The 19,229-nt window shown below is 36.7% G+C and overlaps 1 protein-coding gene across 4 annotated transcripts in view; it reads left to right on the top strand.

Annotated features, from left to right (window-relative positions):
- LOC149793018 (uncharacterized) overlaps window positions 1-19,229 on the top strand; it is a 184,183-nt gene that overhangs the window by 99,417 nt on the left and 65,537 nt on the right. For 3 of the 4 annotated variants that reach the window (XR_016422692.1, XM_089966893.1, XM_089966892.1), the window contains 2 exons: window positions 7,425-7,509; window positions 11,952-12,179. Coding sequence is in view for 3 of the 4 variants with exons in the window: in XM_089966893.1 (XP_089823019.1) it covers window positions 7,425-7,509; window positions 11,952-12,179 (313 nt within the window). In the remaining variant the exon portion in view is untranslated. Of the gene's footprint in view, window positions 1-3,115; window positions 3,450-7,424; window positions 7,510-11,951; window positions 12,180-19,229 lie in introns of those variants that run through there. The other variant, XM_089966894.1, reaches the window with a different exon arrangement.

Raw genomic sequence — 19,229 nt, 5'->3', positions numbered from 1 at the left:
CTTATGTAGCCCCATTCACACACACAAATATAGAATACTCTAGGGTTCTTATGTAGCCACATTCACATGTATACATATATAGAATGCTGTGTGGGTTTTTTTTGTAGCCCCATTCACACAAACAGCAATAGAATGCTCTGTGGTTATTATATAGCCCCATTCACATATACAACAATAGAATGCTCTGTGGTTCTTATGTAGCCCCATTCACACACACAAGTATAGAATACTCTGTGGTTCTTATGTAGCCCCATTCACATACATATATAGAATGCTGTGTGGTTCTTTTGTAGCCCCATTCACACAAACAACAATAGAATACTCTGTGGTTATTATGTAGTCCCATTCACACAAATATAGAATACTCTATGGTTATTATGTAGCCCCATTCACACGTACAACAATAGAATGCTCTGTGGTTCTTATGTAGCCCCATTCACATACATATATAGAATGCTGTGTGGTTCTTTTGTAGCCCCATTCACACAAACAGCAATAGAATACTCTATGGTTATTATGTAGCCCCATTCATACACACAAATATAGAATACCCTGTGGTTATTATGTAGTCCCATTCACACAAATATAGAATACTCTATGGTTATTATGTAGCCCCATTCATACACACAAATATAGAATACTCTGTGGTTATTATGTAGTCCCATTCACACAAATATAGAATACTCTATGGTTATTATGTAGCCCCATTCACATACATATATTGAATGCTGTGTGGTTCTTTTGTAGCCCCATTCACAACACAAATATAGAATACTCTGTGGTTATTATGTAGGCCCATTTATGCTCAAACATAGAATATTCTTGATACTCACTGGTTCTTATGTAGCCAAATTCACACTCAAAAATATTGTTCTCACTGGTTCTTATGTAGCCAAACTCACACACAAAAGTAGGGTACTCACTGGTTCCTATATAGCCGAATTCACACTAAGGGGGCGCTCACCAGTTATGTACTTTTGAGAGAGTGACTTATGTAAGGTGAAGTTGTTTGTATTTAAAACATGTACAATGCAGAGAATGTTGTGGCATACCTCTATGCAGCATTAATGTAATGTGGATGATATTTCTTTGGATATTGTACTTTTGGAAATTGTACATGATCGAAGCACGCTGCTAACTAAAAATGACTGCTCCCTTGTGCTAAAAGATCAGCCAAAATTAGTCAAAAATACACTATCCATAGCAGCTATTAAATTAGGGTAAAGGAATTTTGCCAGACTAGACAATACCAGCTTCTGAAAGTGCAATGAATGAATTACCACATATATAAAATGTAAATAAAGTTATTGGCTCTCTTTTATACAATTTACCTCTGAAGTTCAGGAAGTGAAAATGACCAAGTGGAGCTAGCACTTTTTTGAAAGGTGCACGACTGGAGTAAGGCCAAGCTGTATACTCTATATCCCATAGTACATCCATCAATCATACACCAAAATAAAGGGAATTAAAGGTTCTTTGAATTATGCCTAAGATATACAAGGTCTTTTTTAAATAGCCAGTATAACCAGTGAGGAAAGCTGGCGAAATTCTTTTTCTTTAAAATTCTAACCCTATGCAAAATGCGAAACTGTAGAGCACCACCATACCAAAATAGGGTACTCAGTGGGAGAAAACCATATGCAGTCAAATCTAGTTTATCTAACTTCAATTTATCCAGTTCTTTATTTAATATAACATAAGTGAGGACAATTAATCCATGTCATTCAAATTAAAATGGTTGCCATTTATCCACTGGTGTGTTTTGCAACATTTTGGATTAGACGTGATTGTAGTAAGATCACATTATTTTGGTGAAGGACATGAATTTGTAGATCATTTTTTCTTTTTCTTTTCATGAACTTTGATCATAAGTGCAGTTATTTTTGCTTGTACCCCCCCCCCATTGAAGGTGTTGAAAGGTTTATTGCAGAAGTATGTGCTACGTAGTGTCCAGCCATGTGTTGGAATCAGTTCCTGTACACTGATTGAAGCTCAGGCCCAGATGAGCATAAATTGTGCTTAACAAAATTCCCACCAATGTTGGTCACAGAAATCATGGTCAATGATTGGTCATTTTACTGAAACTGACCAGTACAGATCAGATTGATTAATAAGAACATCACCGGTCCATTCTAGTCCAAGCGATCATCACCTCTCCTCCACCCAGTACACCAGATCTGCCTTAGAAGCCATTGGTTCCTATTTGCTACAGTTTTTCAGACCTTGATGCAGTGGCAGCCATGTGTTTGTACTTGATGAAAACCCAGACTGTCAAGGATAGGCGGGTGCTGGGAGTGAATGCTGTAGCTACTTCCATAGGAAATATACCCAGATATAATGTGCCAGACTGGCAAGGATAGGCGGGTGCTGGGAGTGAATGCTGTAGCTACTTCCATAGGAGGTATACCCAGATATAATGTGCCAGACTGGCAAGGATAGGTGTGTGCTGGGAGTGAATGCTGTAGCTACTTCCATAGGAAATATACCCAGATATAATGTGCCAGACTGGCAAGGACAGGCGGGTGCTGGGAGTGAATGCTGTAGCTACTTCCATAGGAAATATACCCAGATATAATGTGCCAGACTGGCAAGGACAGGTGGGTGCTGGGAGTGAATGCTGTAGCTACTTCCATAGGAAATATACCCAGATATAATGTGCCAGACTGGCAAGGATAGGTGTGTGCTGGGAGTGAATGCTGTAGCTACTTCCATAGGAAATATACCCAGATATAATGTGCCAGTAACCTATCAAAAATATGACTTGAATTATTTTAATGAAATTTTTCTTTACACTGTTGTACAGATGACTGTGCATGTTCATTTTAGGCAGTATACATGTAAAACTTATCGCCTGACAAGAGCCTACATCCTGAGTGCCATTTCCTCCTATTATATCACCATTATAAAGAGGAGTAGTGAGTTTTAAGTCCTGACACCAACTCATTCTTAGATTTATTGATTGAATTCACAAAGTTTGGATTTTTTTTATCATTTTGCTATTGTCATTGCTGGGAGTAATGTGCTGTTGTTATACATATCAAGGAGCATATTGTAACAGGACTTCCATCATATCAAGGAGTCTATTGTAACAGGACTTCCATCATATCAAGGAGTGTATTGTAACAGGACTTTCAACATATCAAGGAGTATACTGTAACTGTACTTTCAATAAATCAAGGAGTATTTTCCTACAGGACTTTCAGCAAACAGAATTTTCATCATTTACAAGAAACACAATTTCCAACTTTCAGTTATGACTTTTATCTTTTCTAATAAACCTTGTGAATTGAAATCACAAATTGATTTAATTTTAAGTAAAATTTGGCAGTCATAAGCTTAAAACGTTATCTGCAGAGGATGTAAAGTCTGGAGTAGACTTATTAAATGCATTTTTTCAAGATTTGCATTGATGATTCAAACAGGAAAACTTTAATTTCTCATTTTGCCTGGTAAGTTGCAATGTTTCTGTGTTGTGGTCAGTAAATACATTTTATGTGTCATTTTTATGAAAATGTACTTGTTTTAATTAATGTATGTATGTTTACCTTCATAAGACAATGATAAAGATATAATGTATGTATGTTTACCTTCATAAGACAACGATAAAGATACAATGTATGTATGTTTACCTTCATAAGACAACAATAAAGATACAATGTATGTATGTTTACCTTCATAAGACAACGATAAAGATATAATGTATGTATGCTTACCCTCATAAGACAATGATAAAGATGTAATGTTGCAGATGTTTACCATGCCAATTTTAGAAGAAGCATTCCTATTTTTAATTGCAGATTACGTCATTACAGTTTTCTCTGTCCGATTCCAATTTTCCAATCAGATAAAATTTTATGTAGCAAAAAACTAAAAGACAGGTATATTTAGATCATAGAAACAGTTGTGATGCCTGTTTGTAATGCCTATTGTGATAACTGTTGTGATGCCTATTGTGATAACTATTGTGATGCCTATTGTGATAACTGTTGTGATGCCTATTGTGATAACTGTTATGACGCCTATTGTGATGCCTGTTGTGATAACTGTTGTGATGCCTGTTGTGATATCTGTTGTGATGCTTGTTGTGATACCTGTTTGTGATGCCTGTTGTGCTATCTGTTGTGATGCCTGTATGTGATGCCCTATTGTGATAACTGTTGTGATGCCAATTGTGATGCCTGTTTGTGAAGGGTACCAGAGTGCTAGTATCACACTAGGATTTGTATGTTGATGAATCAAAACAAATCAGCTGTACTTAGATTGACATGTTTGGAAAGATCTTGAAATATAAGGTGACCAGTTAGGATTATACCTTTGTGAAAAATGTGTGCTACAGAAATTCAGAACTGGATACACAAGGCATCAAATGCAGAAGAATGCCATGCCTTTTCAGTCTTTTTCTTGATGAACTTCTTCATTGCACAAGATGGGAAACAATTCTGTAGAAATCACATTTCAGCTTAAAATTAATTTGAATCAGTTGTGTTTGATGGGTAACATAAGTTTAAAGAAAAATATTTTAAGTATTGAAATTTGAAGCTCTACTGGTTGCTGTTGTTGTTGTTGTTGTTCTAGGGTTTAACGCCATTTTTCAGCACAAGATAGGCTATACATGGCGGCCAGTATAACTGGTGGAGGAAGAACCCTGGAAAACCCAGGGAAGAACCACCGACCCACGAGAAGCTACTGGCAGGCTTTCCCACGTACCCACGCTAGCCGAGCCTTGGACTCGAACCCACGCAGACAGAGGTGAGATGGCAGTGATCTACTGGTTGCATCGGATAGCTTGTTTTCTGTCTTCCATCATCTGATATCCATCCATCCATCATGATAAGTTTGTTATTGCCAATCCTGCTAAACTACTTGGAAAATTGGCATAAAACACTACATGCACATTCATGCCAAGATTTAGTTTGTCATAAATGAAAATATAGCTGCTCATATTTCCAATATGGCCACCACAGCAACTGTCATGAAAATCTTATTATTAATACTCCTTTTGAATAGATGGTCTTTTGAAAATGGGGTTTTCACTAAAAGACTTCTTATGATGTCAAGTTTGTCCTAAATGAAAATGGTACCAATCTGACCCACCACAGCAGACATCCTGAAATATTTGTATTGGTACTGCTGAATGAAAAGTCATGTCAACAACTCTTGAATGGATGGTAATATCAACATGAAGATTTCACTTAAGAATTTTTTATGATGTGTAGCTGGTTTTGAATGAAGATGTTGTACAACTGACATAAAAAAATATGCCATCTTGAAATTTTTTATTATTACTACTGCTTCTAAACACAATATCATATTGGCAATGGGTTTTTAATGTAAGACTTCTTATGACGTTTTGTTGGTCCAAATGAAAATGGTGCTGCCAGGCTGTCTAATATGGCCACCACAAAGTGTGTCTTAAAACTTGTTAACACCATGACACATGATTGGATGGTCATATCAACATACCAGTAGGGTTTTCACTAAAAGGCTTCTTATGATGTATAGTTTGACCTAAATTAAAATGGTGCCAATATGACATCCAATATGGCCACCACAGGTAGAAAGTCGTATCAACACAGGGTTTTCACTTCTTATGGTGTCTGATTGGTCTGAAATTTAAAAAAAAACTGTGCTGGTCTGATATCCAGTATGGTTGCCACAGAAGCCAACTTGAAAATCTTATGACAACTTTTTTAGATGGGAAGTCCTATCAAGATTGGGTTTTCATCTGAAGACTTCTTATGATTTGTGGTAGGTGCTAAATGTAAACGGTGCCATTCTGACATCCATCATGACCATCATGGTAATCATCCTGAAAATCTTGTTACTGCTACTTCTGATTGAAAAGTCATTTTAAAGAAAACAGTGTGGACTGATTGCTTGAAAGAAACCAGTAGAACAAACAGTGTAGGCATTGTTGCTTGAACAAAGCATAGACAGGTTGCTTGTAAGTACTAGGGGGCACTTCACATTTTTGTATTTTGCATAGGGTTCGATTCTGACATTTTATATTAATTTTTCCTATTTCATCATCATCATCAATCCCTTAACCCAAGAGGTCATTGGGTCACCACAGTTGACTTTTCAGTCAATTCTCTCCATCTTTCCCTGTTCTCTTCTGCCATTTGGGAGTCTCCAAATCCCATGCCTGTCCACTCCTTAATGTTGCCTTCCCACCTCTTTTCCTGTCTGTCTCTTCTTTGCACCCTCGCACTATGCCTTGCAAGATTGTTTTTGCCAGCCCAGATGATCTTGAGACATGACTGTACCACTTCAGTTTGCGCTTTTTACAGTGATCAAGAGGTCTTCATAGGGTCCGATGACTTGCTGGATCCTTATGTGGACTTGTTCATTGGTTACATGGTCAATGTATGAGATGCCCAAAATCTTACGGCAGCATCTCTTTTCAAAGGCCTGAATCTTTCTTTGTAGATCTGATATGATCATCCATGTTTCACAAGCATACAGAAAGATGGATATGACAATTGAGCACATCAACCTTATTTTGGAACCAAGATCAATGTTGGTATTATCCCTGTTTTAATAGGTACTAAAGATAGTGTACTTTAGACAATTCAGGCTTATTTTTTAGCACAAGGGAGCAGTCATTTTAGTTAGCTGTGTGCTTAGATCATGTACAATTTCCACAAGTACAATATCCATAGAAATTTCAGCCACAGTCCAAGAATGTAATGGAGAGGTATAGCAACATTCTCTTCATTGTGCACGTTGCAAATGTAAACAATTCACCTTACACCTGCCACTGTCTCAGAAGTTCATGATATCTGTAGCGTGCCCCATTAGTAAAACAAAGAGTATAGACTGGTTGCTTGTAAGTACTAGTAGAACAAAGAGTATAGACTGTTTGCTTGTTAGTACTAGTAGAACAAAGAGTATAGACTGGTTGCTTGTAAGTACTAGTAGAACAAAGAGTATAGACTGGTTGCTTGTAAGTACTAGTAGAACAGAGAGTATAGATTGGTTGCTTGTAAGTACTAGTAGAACAGAGAGTATAGATTGGTTGCTTGTAAGTACTAGTAGAACAAGGAATATAGACTGGTTGCTTGTAAGTACTAGTAGAACAAAAAGTATAGACTGGTTGCTTGTAAATATCAGTAGATCAAGAAGTGTAAATAGATCCAGGTACTGTCTGATGAATGCTAAATTCAATAGTCGTGGCTATAATTTAATACCTGTTTCATTGTCACCAGAAGGACAAGTAAATTGAAAGATGTACTAGTTCTGCTTTATCTTTACTTGTCCTTCCCATAAATGCTGACTGTCAACAACTGAAACTTTACAAGCCTTCAGACTGTTGAAATTATGACCTGTCTGACTGAAATCTTACTAGCCTCAGGCTAGATTTGAACCCTGGGGTTATTTATTTTTTCACTGTATTTAAGAGAAATTAACTTCCTATCTTTCAGCTTGTCAGATGGCAGTATACGATTTCCAAAGCTAGAAGACTGTGCTCATTTCCACTATGACTTTGTAGAGCTGGGTTCCCTGCAAGTAAGTTTACACATGAGGTATTTAAGTACTTTGAAACTTTTCATAACATCACCATGGTGGCACTTGATACAAGTGGTGTTACGACTCTTTCGTTATAAACTAAGTAACAGAAAGAAGCAAAACCAGCAAGTTTTGTAAAACTTAACAAACAATTTAATAATCAGTGTTATAAAATGAAAATTGAAGAGGAACTTAAGAGTATTATGAATTGGATCCAAAATAATTCTGAAAAAGTTATTTTAAAGTCAAAGAAAATGAACAAAAATTTATAATAAAGTCAAAGAGAATGAAATGTTTTGTACAAATTTCAGGACATTGAGAAAACATGGGTGGGGGTGGTAACATTAAATGGTTAAATACTTGTTTTATAATTGGATGAATAATTGCCATTACAGCATTTTCAAATGAAGCCATTCATTTTTTTGTATAAATTGCCTTTTTTCAAGATATCCAGCCTTTGAAATATTGTACATGTGTATTATGTCACTACTTTTTGTTGTTGATTCAAAACAAAACAATAATCTTTTATTAAAAAAATAGGGATTTGAATTTTGTGAAACAGCCATCAACATTGAAATATTTTTTTATTTTTTATTAGGAAAGTATTGATGTCATGATTTCATTGCAGGTACATATAATAGTGAAATGTCTTCTCATCCTTGAGGAAATCTCTTCAGTGCCCGTTCAGGAATTTTAAGTTCACTACTAACTGTGTAACTTGCATGTCCATATGTGAAACACAGCTTCTTATTTAACAAGTAGTCATTTCGCTTGGTTGCCTTGCAATCTTTGGTCACATTTATAAATGACTGGGCTAATTTAAAAGTAGTTTACTTTTGCTGATAGTAAATAATTAATAATAAATAATAATATTTATAACAGTGTTAGATTGATCCAATACAGGACCGCTAGCTCTTACACAGGTAGGATTTGAATGCCATTTAAGTTTTCTTTTTTTCCACCTCCTTTATTTGATTTCATATAAAATAGCATAAGAATGCAACAAATACTTTCCTAAAAGCTGGAGATCAAAACATGGTTAACACTTAATTACATTCTCATAGAAATGCCCACAGACACAACAATGATGGTAGGTTGAAATTTTCATGTTTGAATGCCAAAGATAAGAATTAGTGTCATTTTCATTATTTGAAATATCATCAGATATTGTTATGTGCAGTGTACATGTACTTACAATGTTGTTTTGGAAAGAAAACTTTAAAAAATCTGACTTTTTATTAAAAGGTGAAAATATCATGATACTGAATCAAATTTCCGGGTATTAAATACCACTTTTGATGATAAAACAAGTGATGTATCAAGGTTTCATTTAGCAGTTCTGATTGTGATTTACTTCATAGTCAGCAAATGGGGTACATTTTGTTTTTTAAAAATTAAAATTTTTGTTTGTATTTTCTAGTAAACAAAATGGTATCCATGCCTGACCCTGCATTGTAAGTGGGTTTATAATTTATTGAGGGAGTGGTGTATGTATAATAAAGAATCTACATAAAGAAGTCAGTCATTTAGATTGTCAAGAGGTCAAACTTAGCAGCATTGATGAAAAAAATGCAGATAATTCATAAGGAAAACTAATGTTTATTGCTACAGTTTTTGCCAAAAATGTCTTAGTTTACCTAGGTATAAGGCCAGGTGAGCTTATGATCTTGTGTATGGTGTTCATCGGTTACGTGTTTTGTGTCAGCAATTGCTATTTTTTTACTTTTACCCCAGCGATGGTGGGGTGAGGGTGGGAATGCTGGGGTCAGCAATGAAAAATAAGGATGGTTGGCCAGCCAGAAACACACACAGTCTTATTTTCACCTGAAGTGAAATAATGTAGACTTTCTACTTGCATGAATAAGTACAGTGGAAACATTTTTTGAGACCCAATTTTTTTTTCAGGCCAAAACTTATCAGTTTAAGAACCAGAGTTTGTGTCTAGGTTTTAGACCTTTTGGCATTAGGTCTTAATTTGGCCTGAACTGCACACAAACAGATGGACCTTTGCAAGTTTAAGATATGGAGTAAAATGGTGCCAGGAGAAGACATTTTTGTGTCCAATACTTACAAGAAAATTGTATGCAATTTTCATCCTTGAGCCCATGCATGGTCAAAATGGACACTCAGAAACAATGGCTTTCATACAACTGAGCATCCAGTTACATGAAAATCTCCTAGAATCTCCTGGATCCATTCAGAAGTAACCCCCAAAAATATGTTTCCTGTTTTCACAAAAAATGACAAGAATTTCCAGTGAGTTAAGCAATTTCTCACAGATTAGTCAGCGGAATTGGACCCTCTTTATCATGATTATTACATAAATTAAGCCAATTTGCCATCCAATATGATGCCATTACAGCAACAACAAAAATTAAAAATAAAATAGATCAGAAAAACCTTTGAAGTTGGAGAGTGTGTTGCTAACCCAGATTTCTTGGCCCAGAGTTGCCCTTGTATTTGGCTTTTGGGTAGTTGTCTGTATCCTGATGATAAATCTCAGGCTTTGTTAGGCTTTTATGGTCTGTTGGTGATAGATGGGATGATACCTTGTCCATTGTCAGCCCATCCATCTGTCAGCAAAAATTTGTTATTGCAACTTCTCTTAAATTACTTGGAGGATTGCCATGAAATTTTGTGGTCACACATTCATCTCATGGTCTGCTTGTTCCCAAATGAAAGTGGTGCTGTCCAGATATCAGTACGGCCACCATTGCAGCCATCTTGAAAATCTTAATTTTGCTACACCTACTGATGGTCATATCAAAATGGGGTTTTCACTGAAAGACTTTTTATGATGTTTGGTTGATCTGATATGGTCACAACAGTAGTCATCTTTGAAATCTTGACGCTACTCTTCTTGGACAGAAAGTTATATTGATGTAGGGTTTTCATCAGAAGACTTTTTATGATGTCTCGTTGGTCCTAAATGAAGTTGGTTCTGATCTTACTTCCAGTACAGTCATCAGAGCTGACATCTTGAAAATCTAGTTATTGCTGTTTCTCATGAATGGAAAGTCTGATGTAACAAATGGCACTGACCTGATATGTCCATTATGGTCATCACAGCTGCCATCTTGAAAATCTAGTTATTGCTACTTCTCTTGAATGAAATGTCTGATGTAACAAATGGCACTGACCTGATGATGTCCATTATGGTCATCACAGATGCCATCTTGAAAGTCTAGTTATTGCTACTTCTCTTGAATGGAATGTATGATGTAACAAATGGCACTGACCTGATGATGTCCATAATGGTCTTCACAGGTGCCATCTTGAAAATCTAGTTATTGCTACTTCTCTTGAATGGAATGTCTGATGTAACAAATGGCACTGACCTGATGATGTTCATTATGGTCATCACAGATGCCATCTTGAATGGATGGTCTGGGCCTAATCTGATCTTGAAAATCTTAACACCACTCCTCCTGAATGGATAGTCGTATTAATATGTTTTTATTAAATTACTTCTTATTATATCTCTTTAGTCGTAAATGAAAATGGTGTCAGTCTGAACTCCAATATGGCTGCCACAATGGCCATCTTGAAAATCACATTTATCACTTCTTTTTGGGTGATCATATTGACATTGTGCTTTCACCAAAACTCTTATTGTGATGCCTGCTGGGTCCTACATGGAGATGGTCCCAATCTGGTATCCATTGGACCACATATATATTTATAGCCTTTCTTGTGCTGAAAAATAGCGTTAAACCCAACAACAACAACAACAACAACAACAACTGGAAAGTCATATCAGCATGGGACTTTCACCAGAAGATTGCTTAAGATGTTTTGTTGGTCCTAAATTAAAATGGTGTTGATCTGATATCCATGATGGCCACCATTATGTCCGGCTTGAAAATCTTATTAACGTTTTTCTTAAATGGAAAGTAATTTTGACATAGGGTTTTGATCAGGAGAGTTCTTATGGTATCTAGCTGGTCCTTGATGCAGACTGACCTTCAATATGGCCACCATGTTGGCCATCCTGAAAATATTGTTATGTCTACTCCTTCAAAATGAATTTTCATATTAGTATGATTTCATTTGTGCACTTCTTATGATACCTAGATGGTCTTAAATGGAAATGTTGTTACTGAAGAATATCAGAGGTATTTTCAACACTCAGCAGTTTAAATGGAGAAATGGTATTGGCTTTAATTTCTGGAAAATGTTTTGGACAGTAGAACACCAGTCCACTCAAGGGACTCTTGTTTTCGTTTTGCTGATAACAATCATCAGAAGCTAGTTAATTTTCAGCAGATATATTATCCAACCATGTTATGTTTGAAGAACATCCAGTACCACATAAATCCAATCCACCCAAATAAAAAGTAATGTCCTCTTGCCCCAACAACTTGTCAGTCTTTGCATCTTGATGATGATGATGATATAGATGACGATGGCTATTATTATTATTATTATTATTATTATTCCAGGTATCTCTAGCATTAGATGACTATGAAAACTATCACCACAATGGTGCGGACTCCATCCACCACTCTCTCCACGTCAGGGTCCATGCTAATGACAAAACATGGATTGTTCGGCGAACATTAGAAAATTTCTGTATGCTGGACAAGCAGCTTCATCGGTGTATTTTTGACAGGAAATTCAGCCACTTGCCTAACCTGAACAAGATGAGGGATAGTGAACTCCCACCTAATGTAAGAATAGTGAACTCCCACTTAATGTAAGAATAGTGAACTCCCACCTAATGTAAGAATAGTGAACTCCCACCTAATGTAAGAATAGTGAACTCCCACTTAATGTAAGAATAGTGAACTCCCACCTAATGTAAGAATAGTGAACTCCCAACTAATGTAAGAATAGTGAACTCCCACCTAATGTAAAAATAGTGAACTCCACTTAATGTAAGAATAGTGAACTCCCATCATACATAAGAATAGTGAACTCCCACCATATGTAAGAACAGTGACCTTGAATATACAGTGGTTCACACCTCTCTGGACACCCCTTCTGCAGTAAAGTGCTGGTCAGATAACATTGGTGGCCTCTTTTGAAGGGGTCAGACTAACAAAAATTACTATTTTGATGTGGCTCAAGATGGCCTCTCAACAGTAGGTGGACTCTTAGGGTGTCCACTGTTTATGCATTATTGTCATTTTTTCAACAGTGAGATCACTGTTGTTAATTTTAACAGTTGTTTTTGTCATATCTGTCCAATTTCCCATCTGCCCATCACATCTTGTTAAACCTTTTTGTCTCATTTTTCAGGAATTGTGTTTTTCTAGTTTTTGAAAGATGTTGTGATTCAGATATCAAGATATGGTCGCCTTATAGTAACCACTTTTCCCTTTTCCATCCTCTTGTCTGTCTGTCCATTAGTCAGTATGTCTGTCTGCTTATGCTTGTTGCAACCACTTGCAACTGTTCTTCACAATTTGATGTAATTTGGTGGGTGGAGCCGTTCAGTGGATTCTTATGTTAATTTGATGTATACAGTGTCTCTTTCATCTAGATGTACCTTGTACTAGTTTTGCCTTGGAAACTGTATTCTGGATAGAATTATGGCCCTTGACAATTAATGTTACATCATCACATGGGATGTTGCTAGTAACTGATGTAACTCAGAACTACTGAACCTATTCTGATGTTTCAGTTATGGATTCTGTTTTATCTCTACTATCTTGGAAGAGTTATGTCCCTTGTCATTCAGATTCATATATACTCCCTTTTGGACAGGTATGGCCATTGTTGATCAACCTCATGTTATGTTACTTGTATTGATGAGTTATTGAAGGATTTGTTTTTTTTAAACATTCCATATGATTATTTACAGGAGTTTTGATCCCTTTGATGCCAGTCATCTCCTAACTTTGTTTTCCCCACAAATGCTCATCTGTTTAAGGCCTCATAGAGGTAATTGTCTTGAGCAGGGTTTTAATGTGCACCCATCACCAATAGTTCTGGTTGCTTTAGTGGCCATGTGAGACATCTGGTTTAGTTTAGAATTTTATTACATGGCAACACAAGTAGGTTCCTTACTGCCATGGCAGTTGAAATAATGTGCTTTGCCCAAGGACATGCATACCACAGTAGCTAACCCAAGGTTACTCCAGTGGTGGGATTTGAACCCATATCGTTTTGGTCACAATTCCAGCATGCTAACCACAAAGTCACCACAGATCCTATTATGTTATATCAGCTAGTCATGACTTTCCACTTTTTTCCAATTAGGTTACATAAGAAAGGTCATGGCTTTATGAGTTGAGGCATTTTTAAGTTTTGCACAATTTGGAAATTGGCCTTTTATCAGAGAAATCAAAGTGATAAAAGAAAATAATGTATACTCTTTGTCAGTTTGTACAACTAAGGTAGAAACCAATTATAAATAAACTTTCTTTGGGTCACCAGTTGTATTTGCATTACAAGCACACATAAACACATACTGTATGTGTCATGGCTTCAAGGGCTACTTTCTTGAGACTTTTGAATCCCATGTAATGTATAAAACGTGGGTCACAACTGTTATCCAATTTAATCCAACAGGTATACAGTGAGTAGATTTAAATTAGATATGTGTGCCTTATTCTCTGTATGGCTTGTATTATGAACTTAAATCTCTGCCCATCTTTTGGTGTCATGTCTGGGCTGCTGATGCTTGTCGCACACATTGTCATTTGCAGTTTCATCATTTCACTTTCCTTGAGGATGTATTTTTGCAACATATCAGAAATTGACTTGTTTTAATGAACAAAAACATAATTGGACATTTCACCACTAAAATTTAGGATTCTTGGCATGTTGGTTATAGCTTTCTCAAATGAGTTCATTTTTCGTTTTGCTGGTAACAGATCTGAAGAACTTATGGGATGGGACAGGATGTTGTCCATTGTCTGTCCATTGTGGGTCATCTGATGTTCATCAATTAGCACTATTTTGTTATCATTACTTCTCCTAAACCACATGGGGGATTACCATGAAACTTAAACACACATTCATCTTGTTGTCTAGTTATTCCTAGATAAAATGGTGCTCTTTGCACATCCAATATGGCCACAACACTGACTGTCTTCAAAATATTGTTATTGCTACTCCGCAATGGATGGTCATGTCAATGTGGGGTTTTCGATAAAAGACTTCTTACGATTTCTACTTTTTCCTAAATGAAAATTCATCCACTCTGAGGTCAGATCTTGAAAATCTTGTTATTGCTACTTTTCCTCAATGGATGGTCATATCAACATGGGGTTTTCACTGAATGTATGGTCATATCAACATAGAGTTTTCACTGAATGGATAGTCATATCAACATGGGGTTTTCACTGAATGAATGGTCATATCAACATGGGGTTTTCACAGAATGGATGGTCATATCAACATGGGGTTTTCACAGAATGGATGGTCAAATCAACATGGGGGTTTTCACTGAATGGATGGTCATATCAACATGGGGTTTTCACTGAATGGATGGTCATATCAACATGGGGTTTTCACGGAATGGATGGTCATATCAACATGGGGTTTTCACAGAATGGATGGTCAAATCAACATGGGGGTTTTCACTGAATGGATGGTCATAGCAACATGGGGTTTTCACTGAATGGATGGTCATATCAGCATGGGGTTTTCACAGAATGGATGGTCAAATCAACATGGGGGTTTTCACTGAATGGATGGTCATAGCAACTTGGGGTTTTCACTGAATGGATGGTTATATCAGCATGGGGTTTTCACAGAATGGATGGTCTTATCAACATCGGGTTTTCACAGAATGGATGGTCACATCAACATGGAGTTTTCATTGAATGGATGGTCAAATTAACATGGGGTTTTCACTGAATGAATGGTCATATCAACATGGGGTTTTCACTGAATGAATGGTCAAATCAGCATGGGGTTTTCACTGAATGGATGTTCAAATCAACATGGGGTTTTCACTGGATTGATGGTCAAATCAACATGGGGTTTTCACTGAATGGATGGTCATATCAGCATGGGGTTTTCATTGAATGGATAGTCAAATCAACATGGGGTTTTCACTGAATGGATGGTCGTATCAACATTGGGGTTTTCACTGATTGGATGGTCATATCAACATGGAGTTTTCACTGAATGGATAGTCATATCAACATGGGGTTTTCACAGAATGGATGGTCATATCAACATGGGGTTTTCATTGAATGGATGGTCATATCAACAGTGGGGTTTTCACTGAATGGACGGTCAAATCAACATGGGGTTTTCTCTGAAAAGGTGGTCAAATCAACATGGGGTTTTCACTGAATGGATGGTCATATCAACATTGGGGTTTTACTGAATGGATGGTCAAACCAACATGGAGTTTTCACTGAATGGATAGTCATATCAACATTGGGGTTTTCACTGAATGGATGGTCATATCAACATGGGGTTTTCACTGAATGGATGGTCATGTCAACATGGGGTTTTCACTGAATGGATGGTCGTATCAACATGGGGGTTTTCATTGAATGGATGGTCATGTCAACATGGGGTTTTCACTGAATGGATGGTCGTATCAACATTGGGGTTTTCACTGAATGGATGATCATATCAAGATGGCGTTTTCACTGAATGGATGGTCATATCAACATGGGGTTTTCACTGAATGGATGGTCATATCAACATGGGATTTTCATTGAATGGATGGTCATATCAACATGGAGTTTTCACTGAATGGATGGTCAAATCAACATGGAGTTTTCACTGAATGGATGGTCATATCAACATTGGGGTTTTCACTGAATGGATGGTCAAATCAACGTAGAGTTTTCACTGAATGGATAGTCATATCAACATGGGGTTTTCACTGAATGGATGGTCAAATCAACATGGGGTTTTCACTGAAAAGATGGTCATATCAACATAGGGTTTTCACTGAATGGATGGTCACATCAACATTGGGGTTTTACTGAATGGATGGTCATGTCAACATGGCATTTTCACTGAATGGATGGTCACATCAACTTGGGGTTTTCACTGAATGGATGGTCACATCAACATGGCATTTTCACTAAATGGATGGTCATATTAACATGGGGATTTTACTGAATGGATGGTCAAATCAACATGGGGTTTTCACTGAATGAATGGTCAAATCAACATGGGGTTTTCACTGAATGGATAGTCATATCAACATGGGGTTTTCACTGAATGAATGGTCAAATCAACATGGGGTTTTCACTGAATGGATGGTCAAATCAACATGGGGTTTTCACTGAATGGATGGTCAAATCAACATGGGGTTTTCACTGACTGGATGGTCATATCAGCATAGGGTTTTCACTGAATGGATGGTCACATCAACATTGGGGTTTTACTGAATGGATGGTCATGTCAACATGGCATTTTCACTGAATGGATGGTCACATCAACATGGGGTTTTCACTGAATGGATGGTCACATCAACGTGGCATTTTCACTGAATGGATGGTCATATTAACATGGGGATTTTACTGAATGGATGGTCAAATCAACATGGGGTTTTCACTGAATGGATAGTCATATCAACATGGGGTTTTCACTGAATGAATGGTCAAATCAACATGGGGTTTTCACTGAATGGATGGTCAAATCAACATGGAGTTTTCACTGAATGGATAGTCATATCAACATTGGGGTTTTCACTGAATGGATGGTCACATCAACATGGCATTTTCACTGAATGGATAGTTATATCAGCATGGGGTTTTCTTATAATGTCTTGTTGGTACTTGATGAAAATGGATGGTCATATCAGGATGGGGTTTTCTGATAATGTCTTGTTGGTACTTGATGAAAACAGATGGTCATATCAACATGGGGTTTTCTTATAATGTCTTGTTGGTACTTGATGAAAATGGTGCTGATCTGGGGTCCAGTACGGCTACCAAGGCAGCCATCTTGAAAATCTTGTTACAACTCCACCAATATAGCTGATCATATCAGCATGGGGTTTTCACTGAAAGACTTCTCATGATGCCTAGATGGTCTGAAAAGTAAATGGTGCACATATGACATTCAGTATATCATGGCAGCCATATTGAAAATCTTATTGCATTTCCTCAAGCTATATTGAAGTGGGGTTTTCATAGAAATTCTCATTGAGATGTCCAATTGGTTTTTAATGAAGATTGTATGTCTGACATCCAGTATGGCTGCTGTACAGTGGCCAGCTTGAAAATTTTGTTTTTGTTGCACCTCCTGAATGGCTTGTTGTTTCAGAATGAAGTTTTCACCAAAAGATGTCTGTCATGTCCAGTTGGTTCTAAATGATAATAGTTCCAACCTGACTTCCAATATTTTAAACTAGATTTAACTGAATGTTATAGAAATCTTTGTAATTGAATATGATTAATTGTTAACTTTTACTGCCAGTTTTTGCTGCACTGTTTTGGACTTACTGATTTGTATTGGATAGCTGAAATAGTGTAAATTGTTAAATTTTTACTGGCAATTTATGCTGCACTATTTTGGACTTACTGATTTGTATCGGAGAGCTGAAATGGTGTAAATTGTTGATTTTTACTGCCAGTTTTTGCTGTACCATTTTGGACTTCATGATTTGTATCTGATACCAAAAATTGTTTATTTTTGCACCTTTAGAATTTGCTGCTTGTTATTTTTTAAAAGTATTTTGACTCAGTTATTTTATTAAAATGTGTTGAAGCAGTTGTATTTTCTTACAATATCTTTAACTAGTTCATCTCTCATGTACACACACAAAAATATCGTAAATGTTTAGGTAAAAATGATTGCGGATATTTTGCTGGAGAAAGAATGATAGAAAATTCTTAAACTCTCATACTATATGTCACAATTTACTTCCAGATCAAAATATCCATTTGAAAGCACTTTATAGGAATATATGAGGGAGTTAATCAGACAGGTTAATTGGCAAGGGTGATGTTATGGTTGTTTTAGCCTGGGTCCTCCGAAAATGTTTCGACCTGCTAAACCTCACTTTCCAGAGAATTCGGTGGCTTCATTTCCAGATTTTCACGGTCCATGGGAACAGGCAGATCTTGCATTATGTAGTTTTGGTTTGGCTAAAAGTCAGTAGCAAGATGGAACATTCATTGTCAGAAGAAGATGATTCTAATTCATCATAGATGGGCACCTTAGCCTTCCAAAATGTGAGATTATCTTCAGTATCTCAAATTGATGTAGTCCTTACAAGAAAAATATTTAAGTTAGGTGTTCTTTACCAGAGTTGATCCCCATTTTGCTTGTAATGCACAATTTATGGTGTATCTCTGCTGAATAGGCTGCATATACTGAAGAATGCTTAGGATTGCGTTTGTCATTGCTAATGCAAACTTTAAAACAGTTGACTGGTTCTCTGTTTGCTTTATGGACTGCCAAAGATGGAATGCATTCAAATGGAAATAGGTCTGACCACGGTGACAGAAGTCAAGTTCAGCCAAGGGTAATGTGCCAAATTAGTGAATTAAGGACTGTTCATGGGCACAAAAACATGGCCTAAACTCAAACTGGAAATGGGCTATTATGGATGCATTTTTGATATTCATTAGATAAAATAAAATATGAAAGGACTGAAAGAATATTTGAGACTAGTTAGTTTTGTCCCTGCTAAACACAGTCAAGAAGAAAGAGGTTCATTTTTCAACAACCACTTGGAAGGCTTATAATGAAATAACTCCTAGATAGTCTCCCTATTTATCCCTATTTAGTCTCCCTATTTATCTCTCTCTCTTTCTCTATACTGTATTGTTGATTTATCCCTCCTGTCT

This window comes from Sinohyriopsis cumingii, chromosome 8, assembly GCF_028554795.1.
Source record: "Sinohyriopsis cumingii isolate HCF-2022 chromosome 8, ASM2855479v2, whole genome shotgun sequence".
NCBI classification, from domain to species: Eukaryota; Metazoa; Mollusca; class Bivalvia; order Unionida; family Unionidae; genus Sinohyriopsis; species Sinohyriopsis cumingii.
The sequence above is the reverse complement of the archived record's forward strand: the minus strand, read 5'-3'. Positions and strand labels throughout refer to the sequence as shown.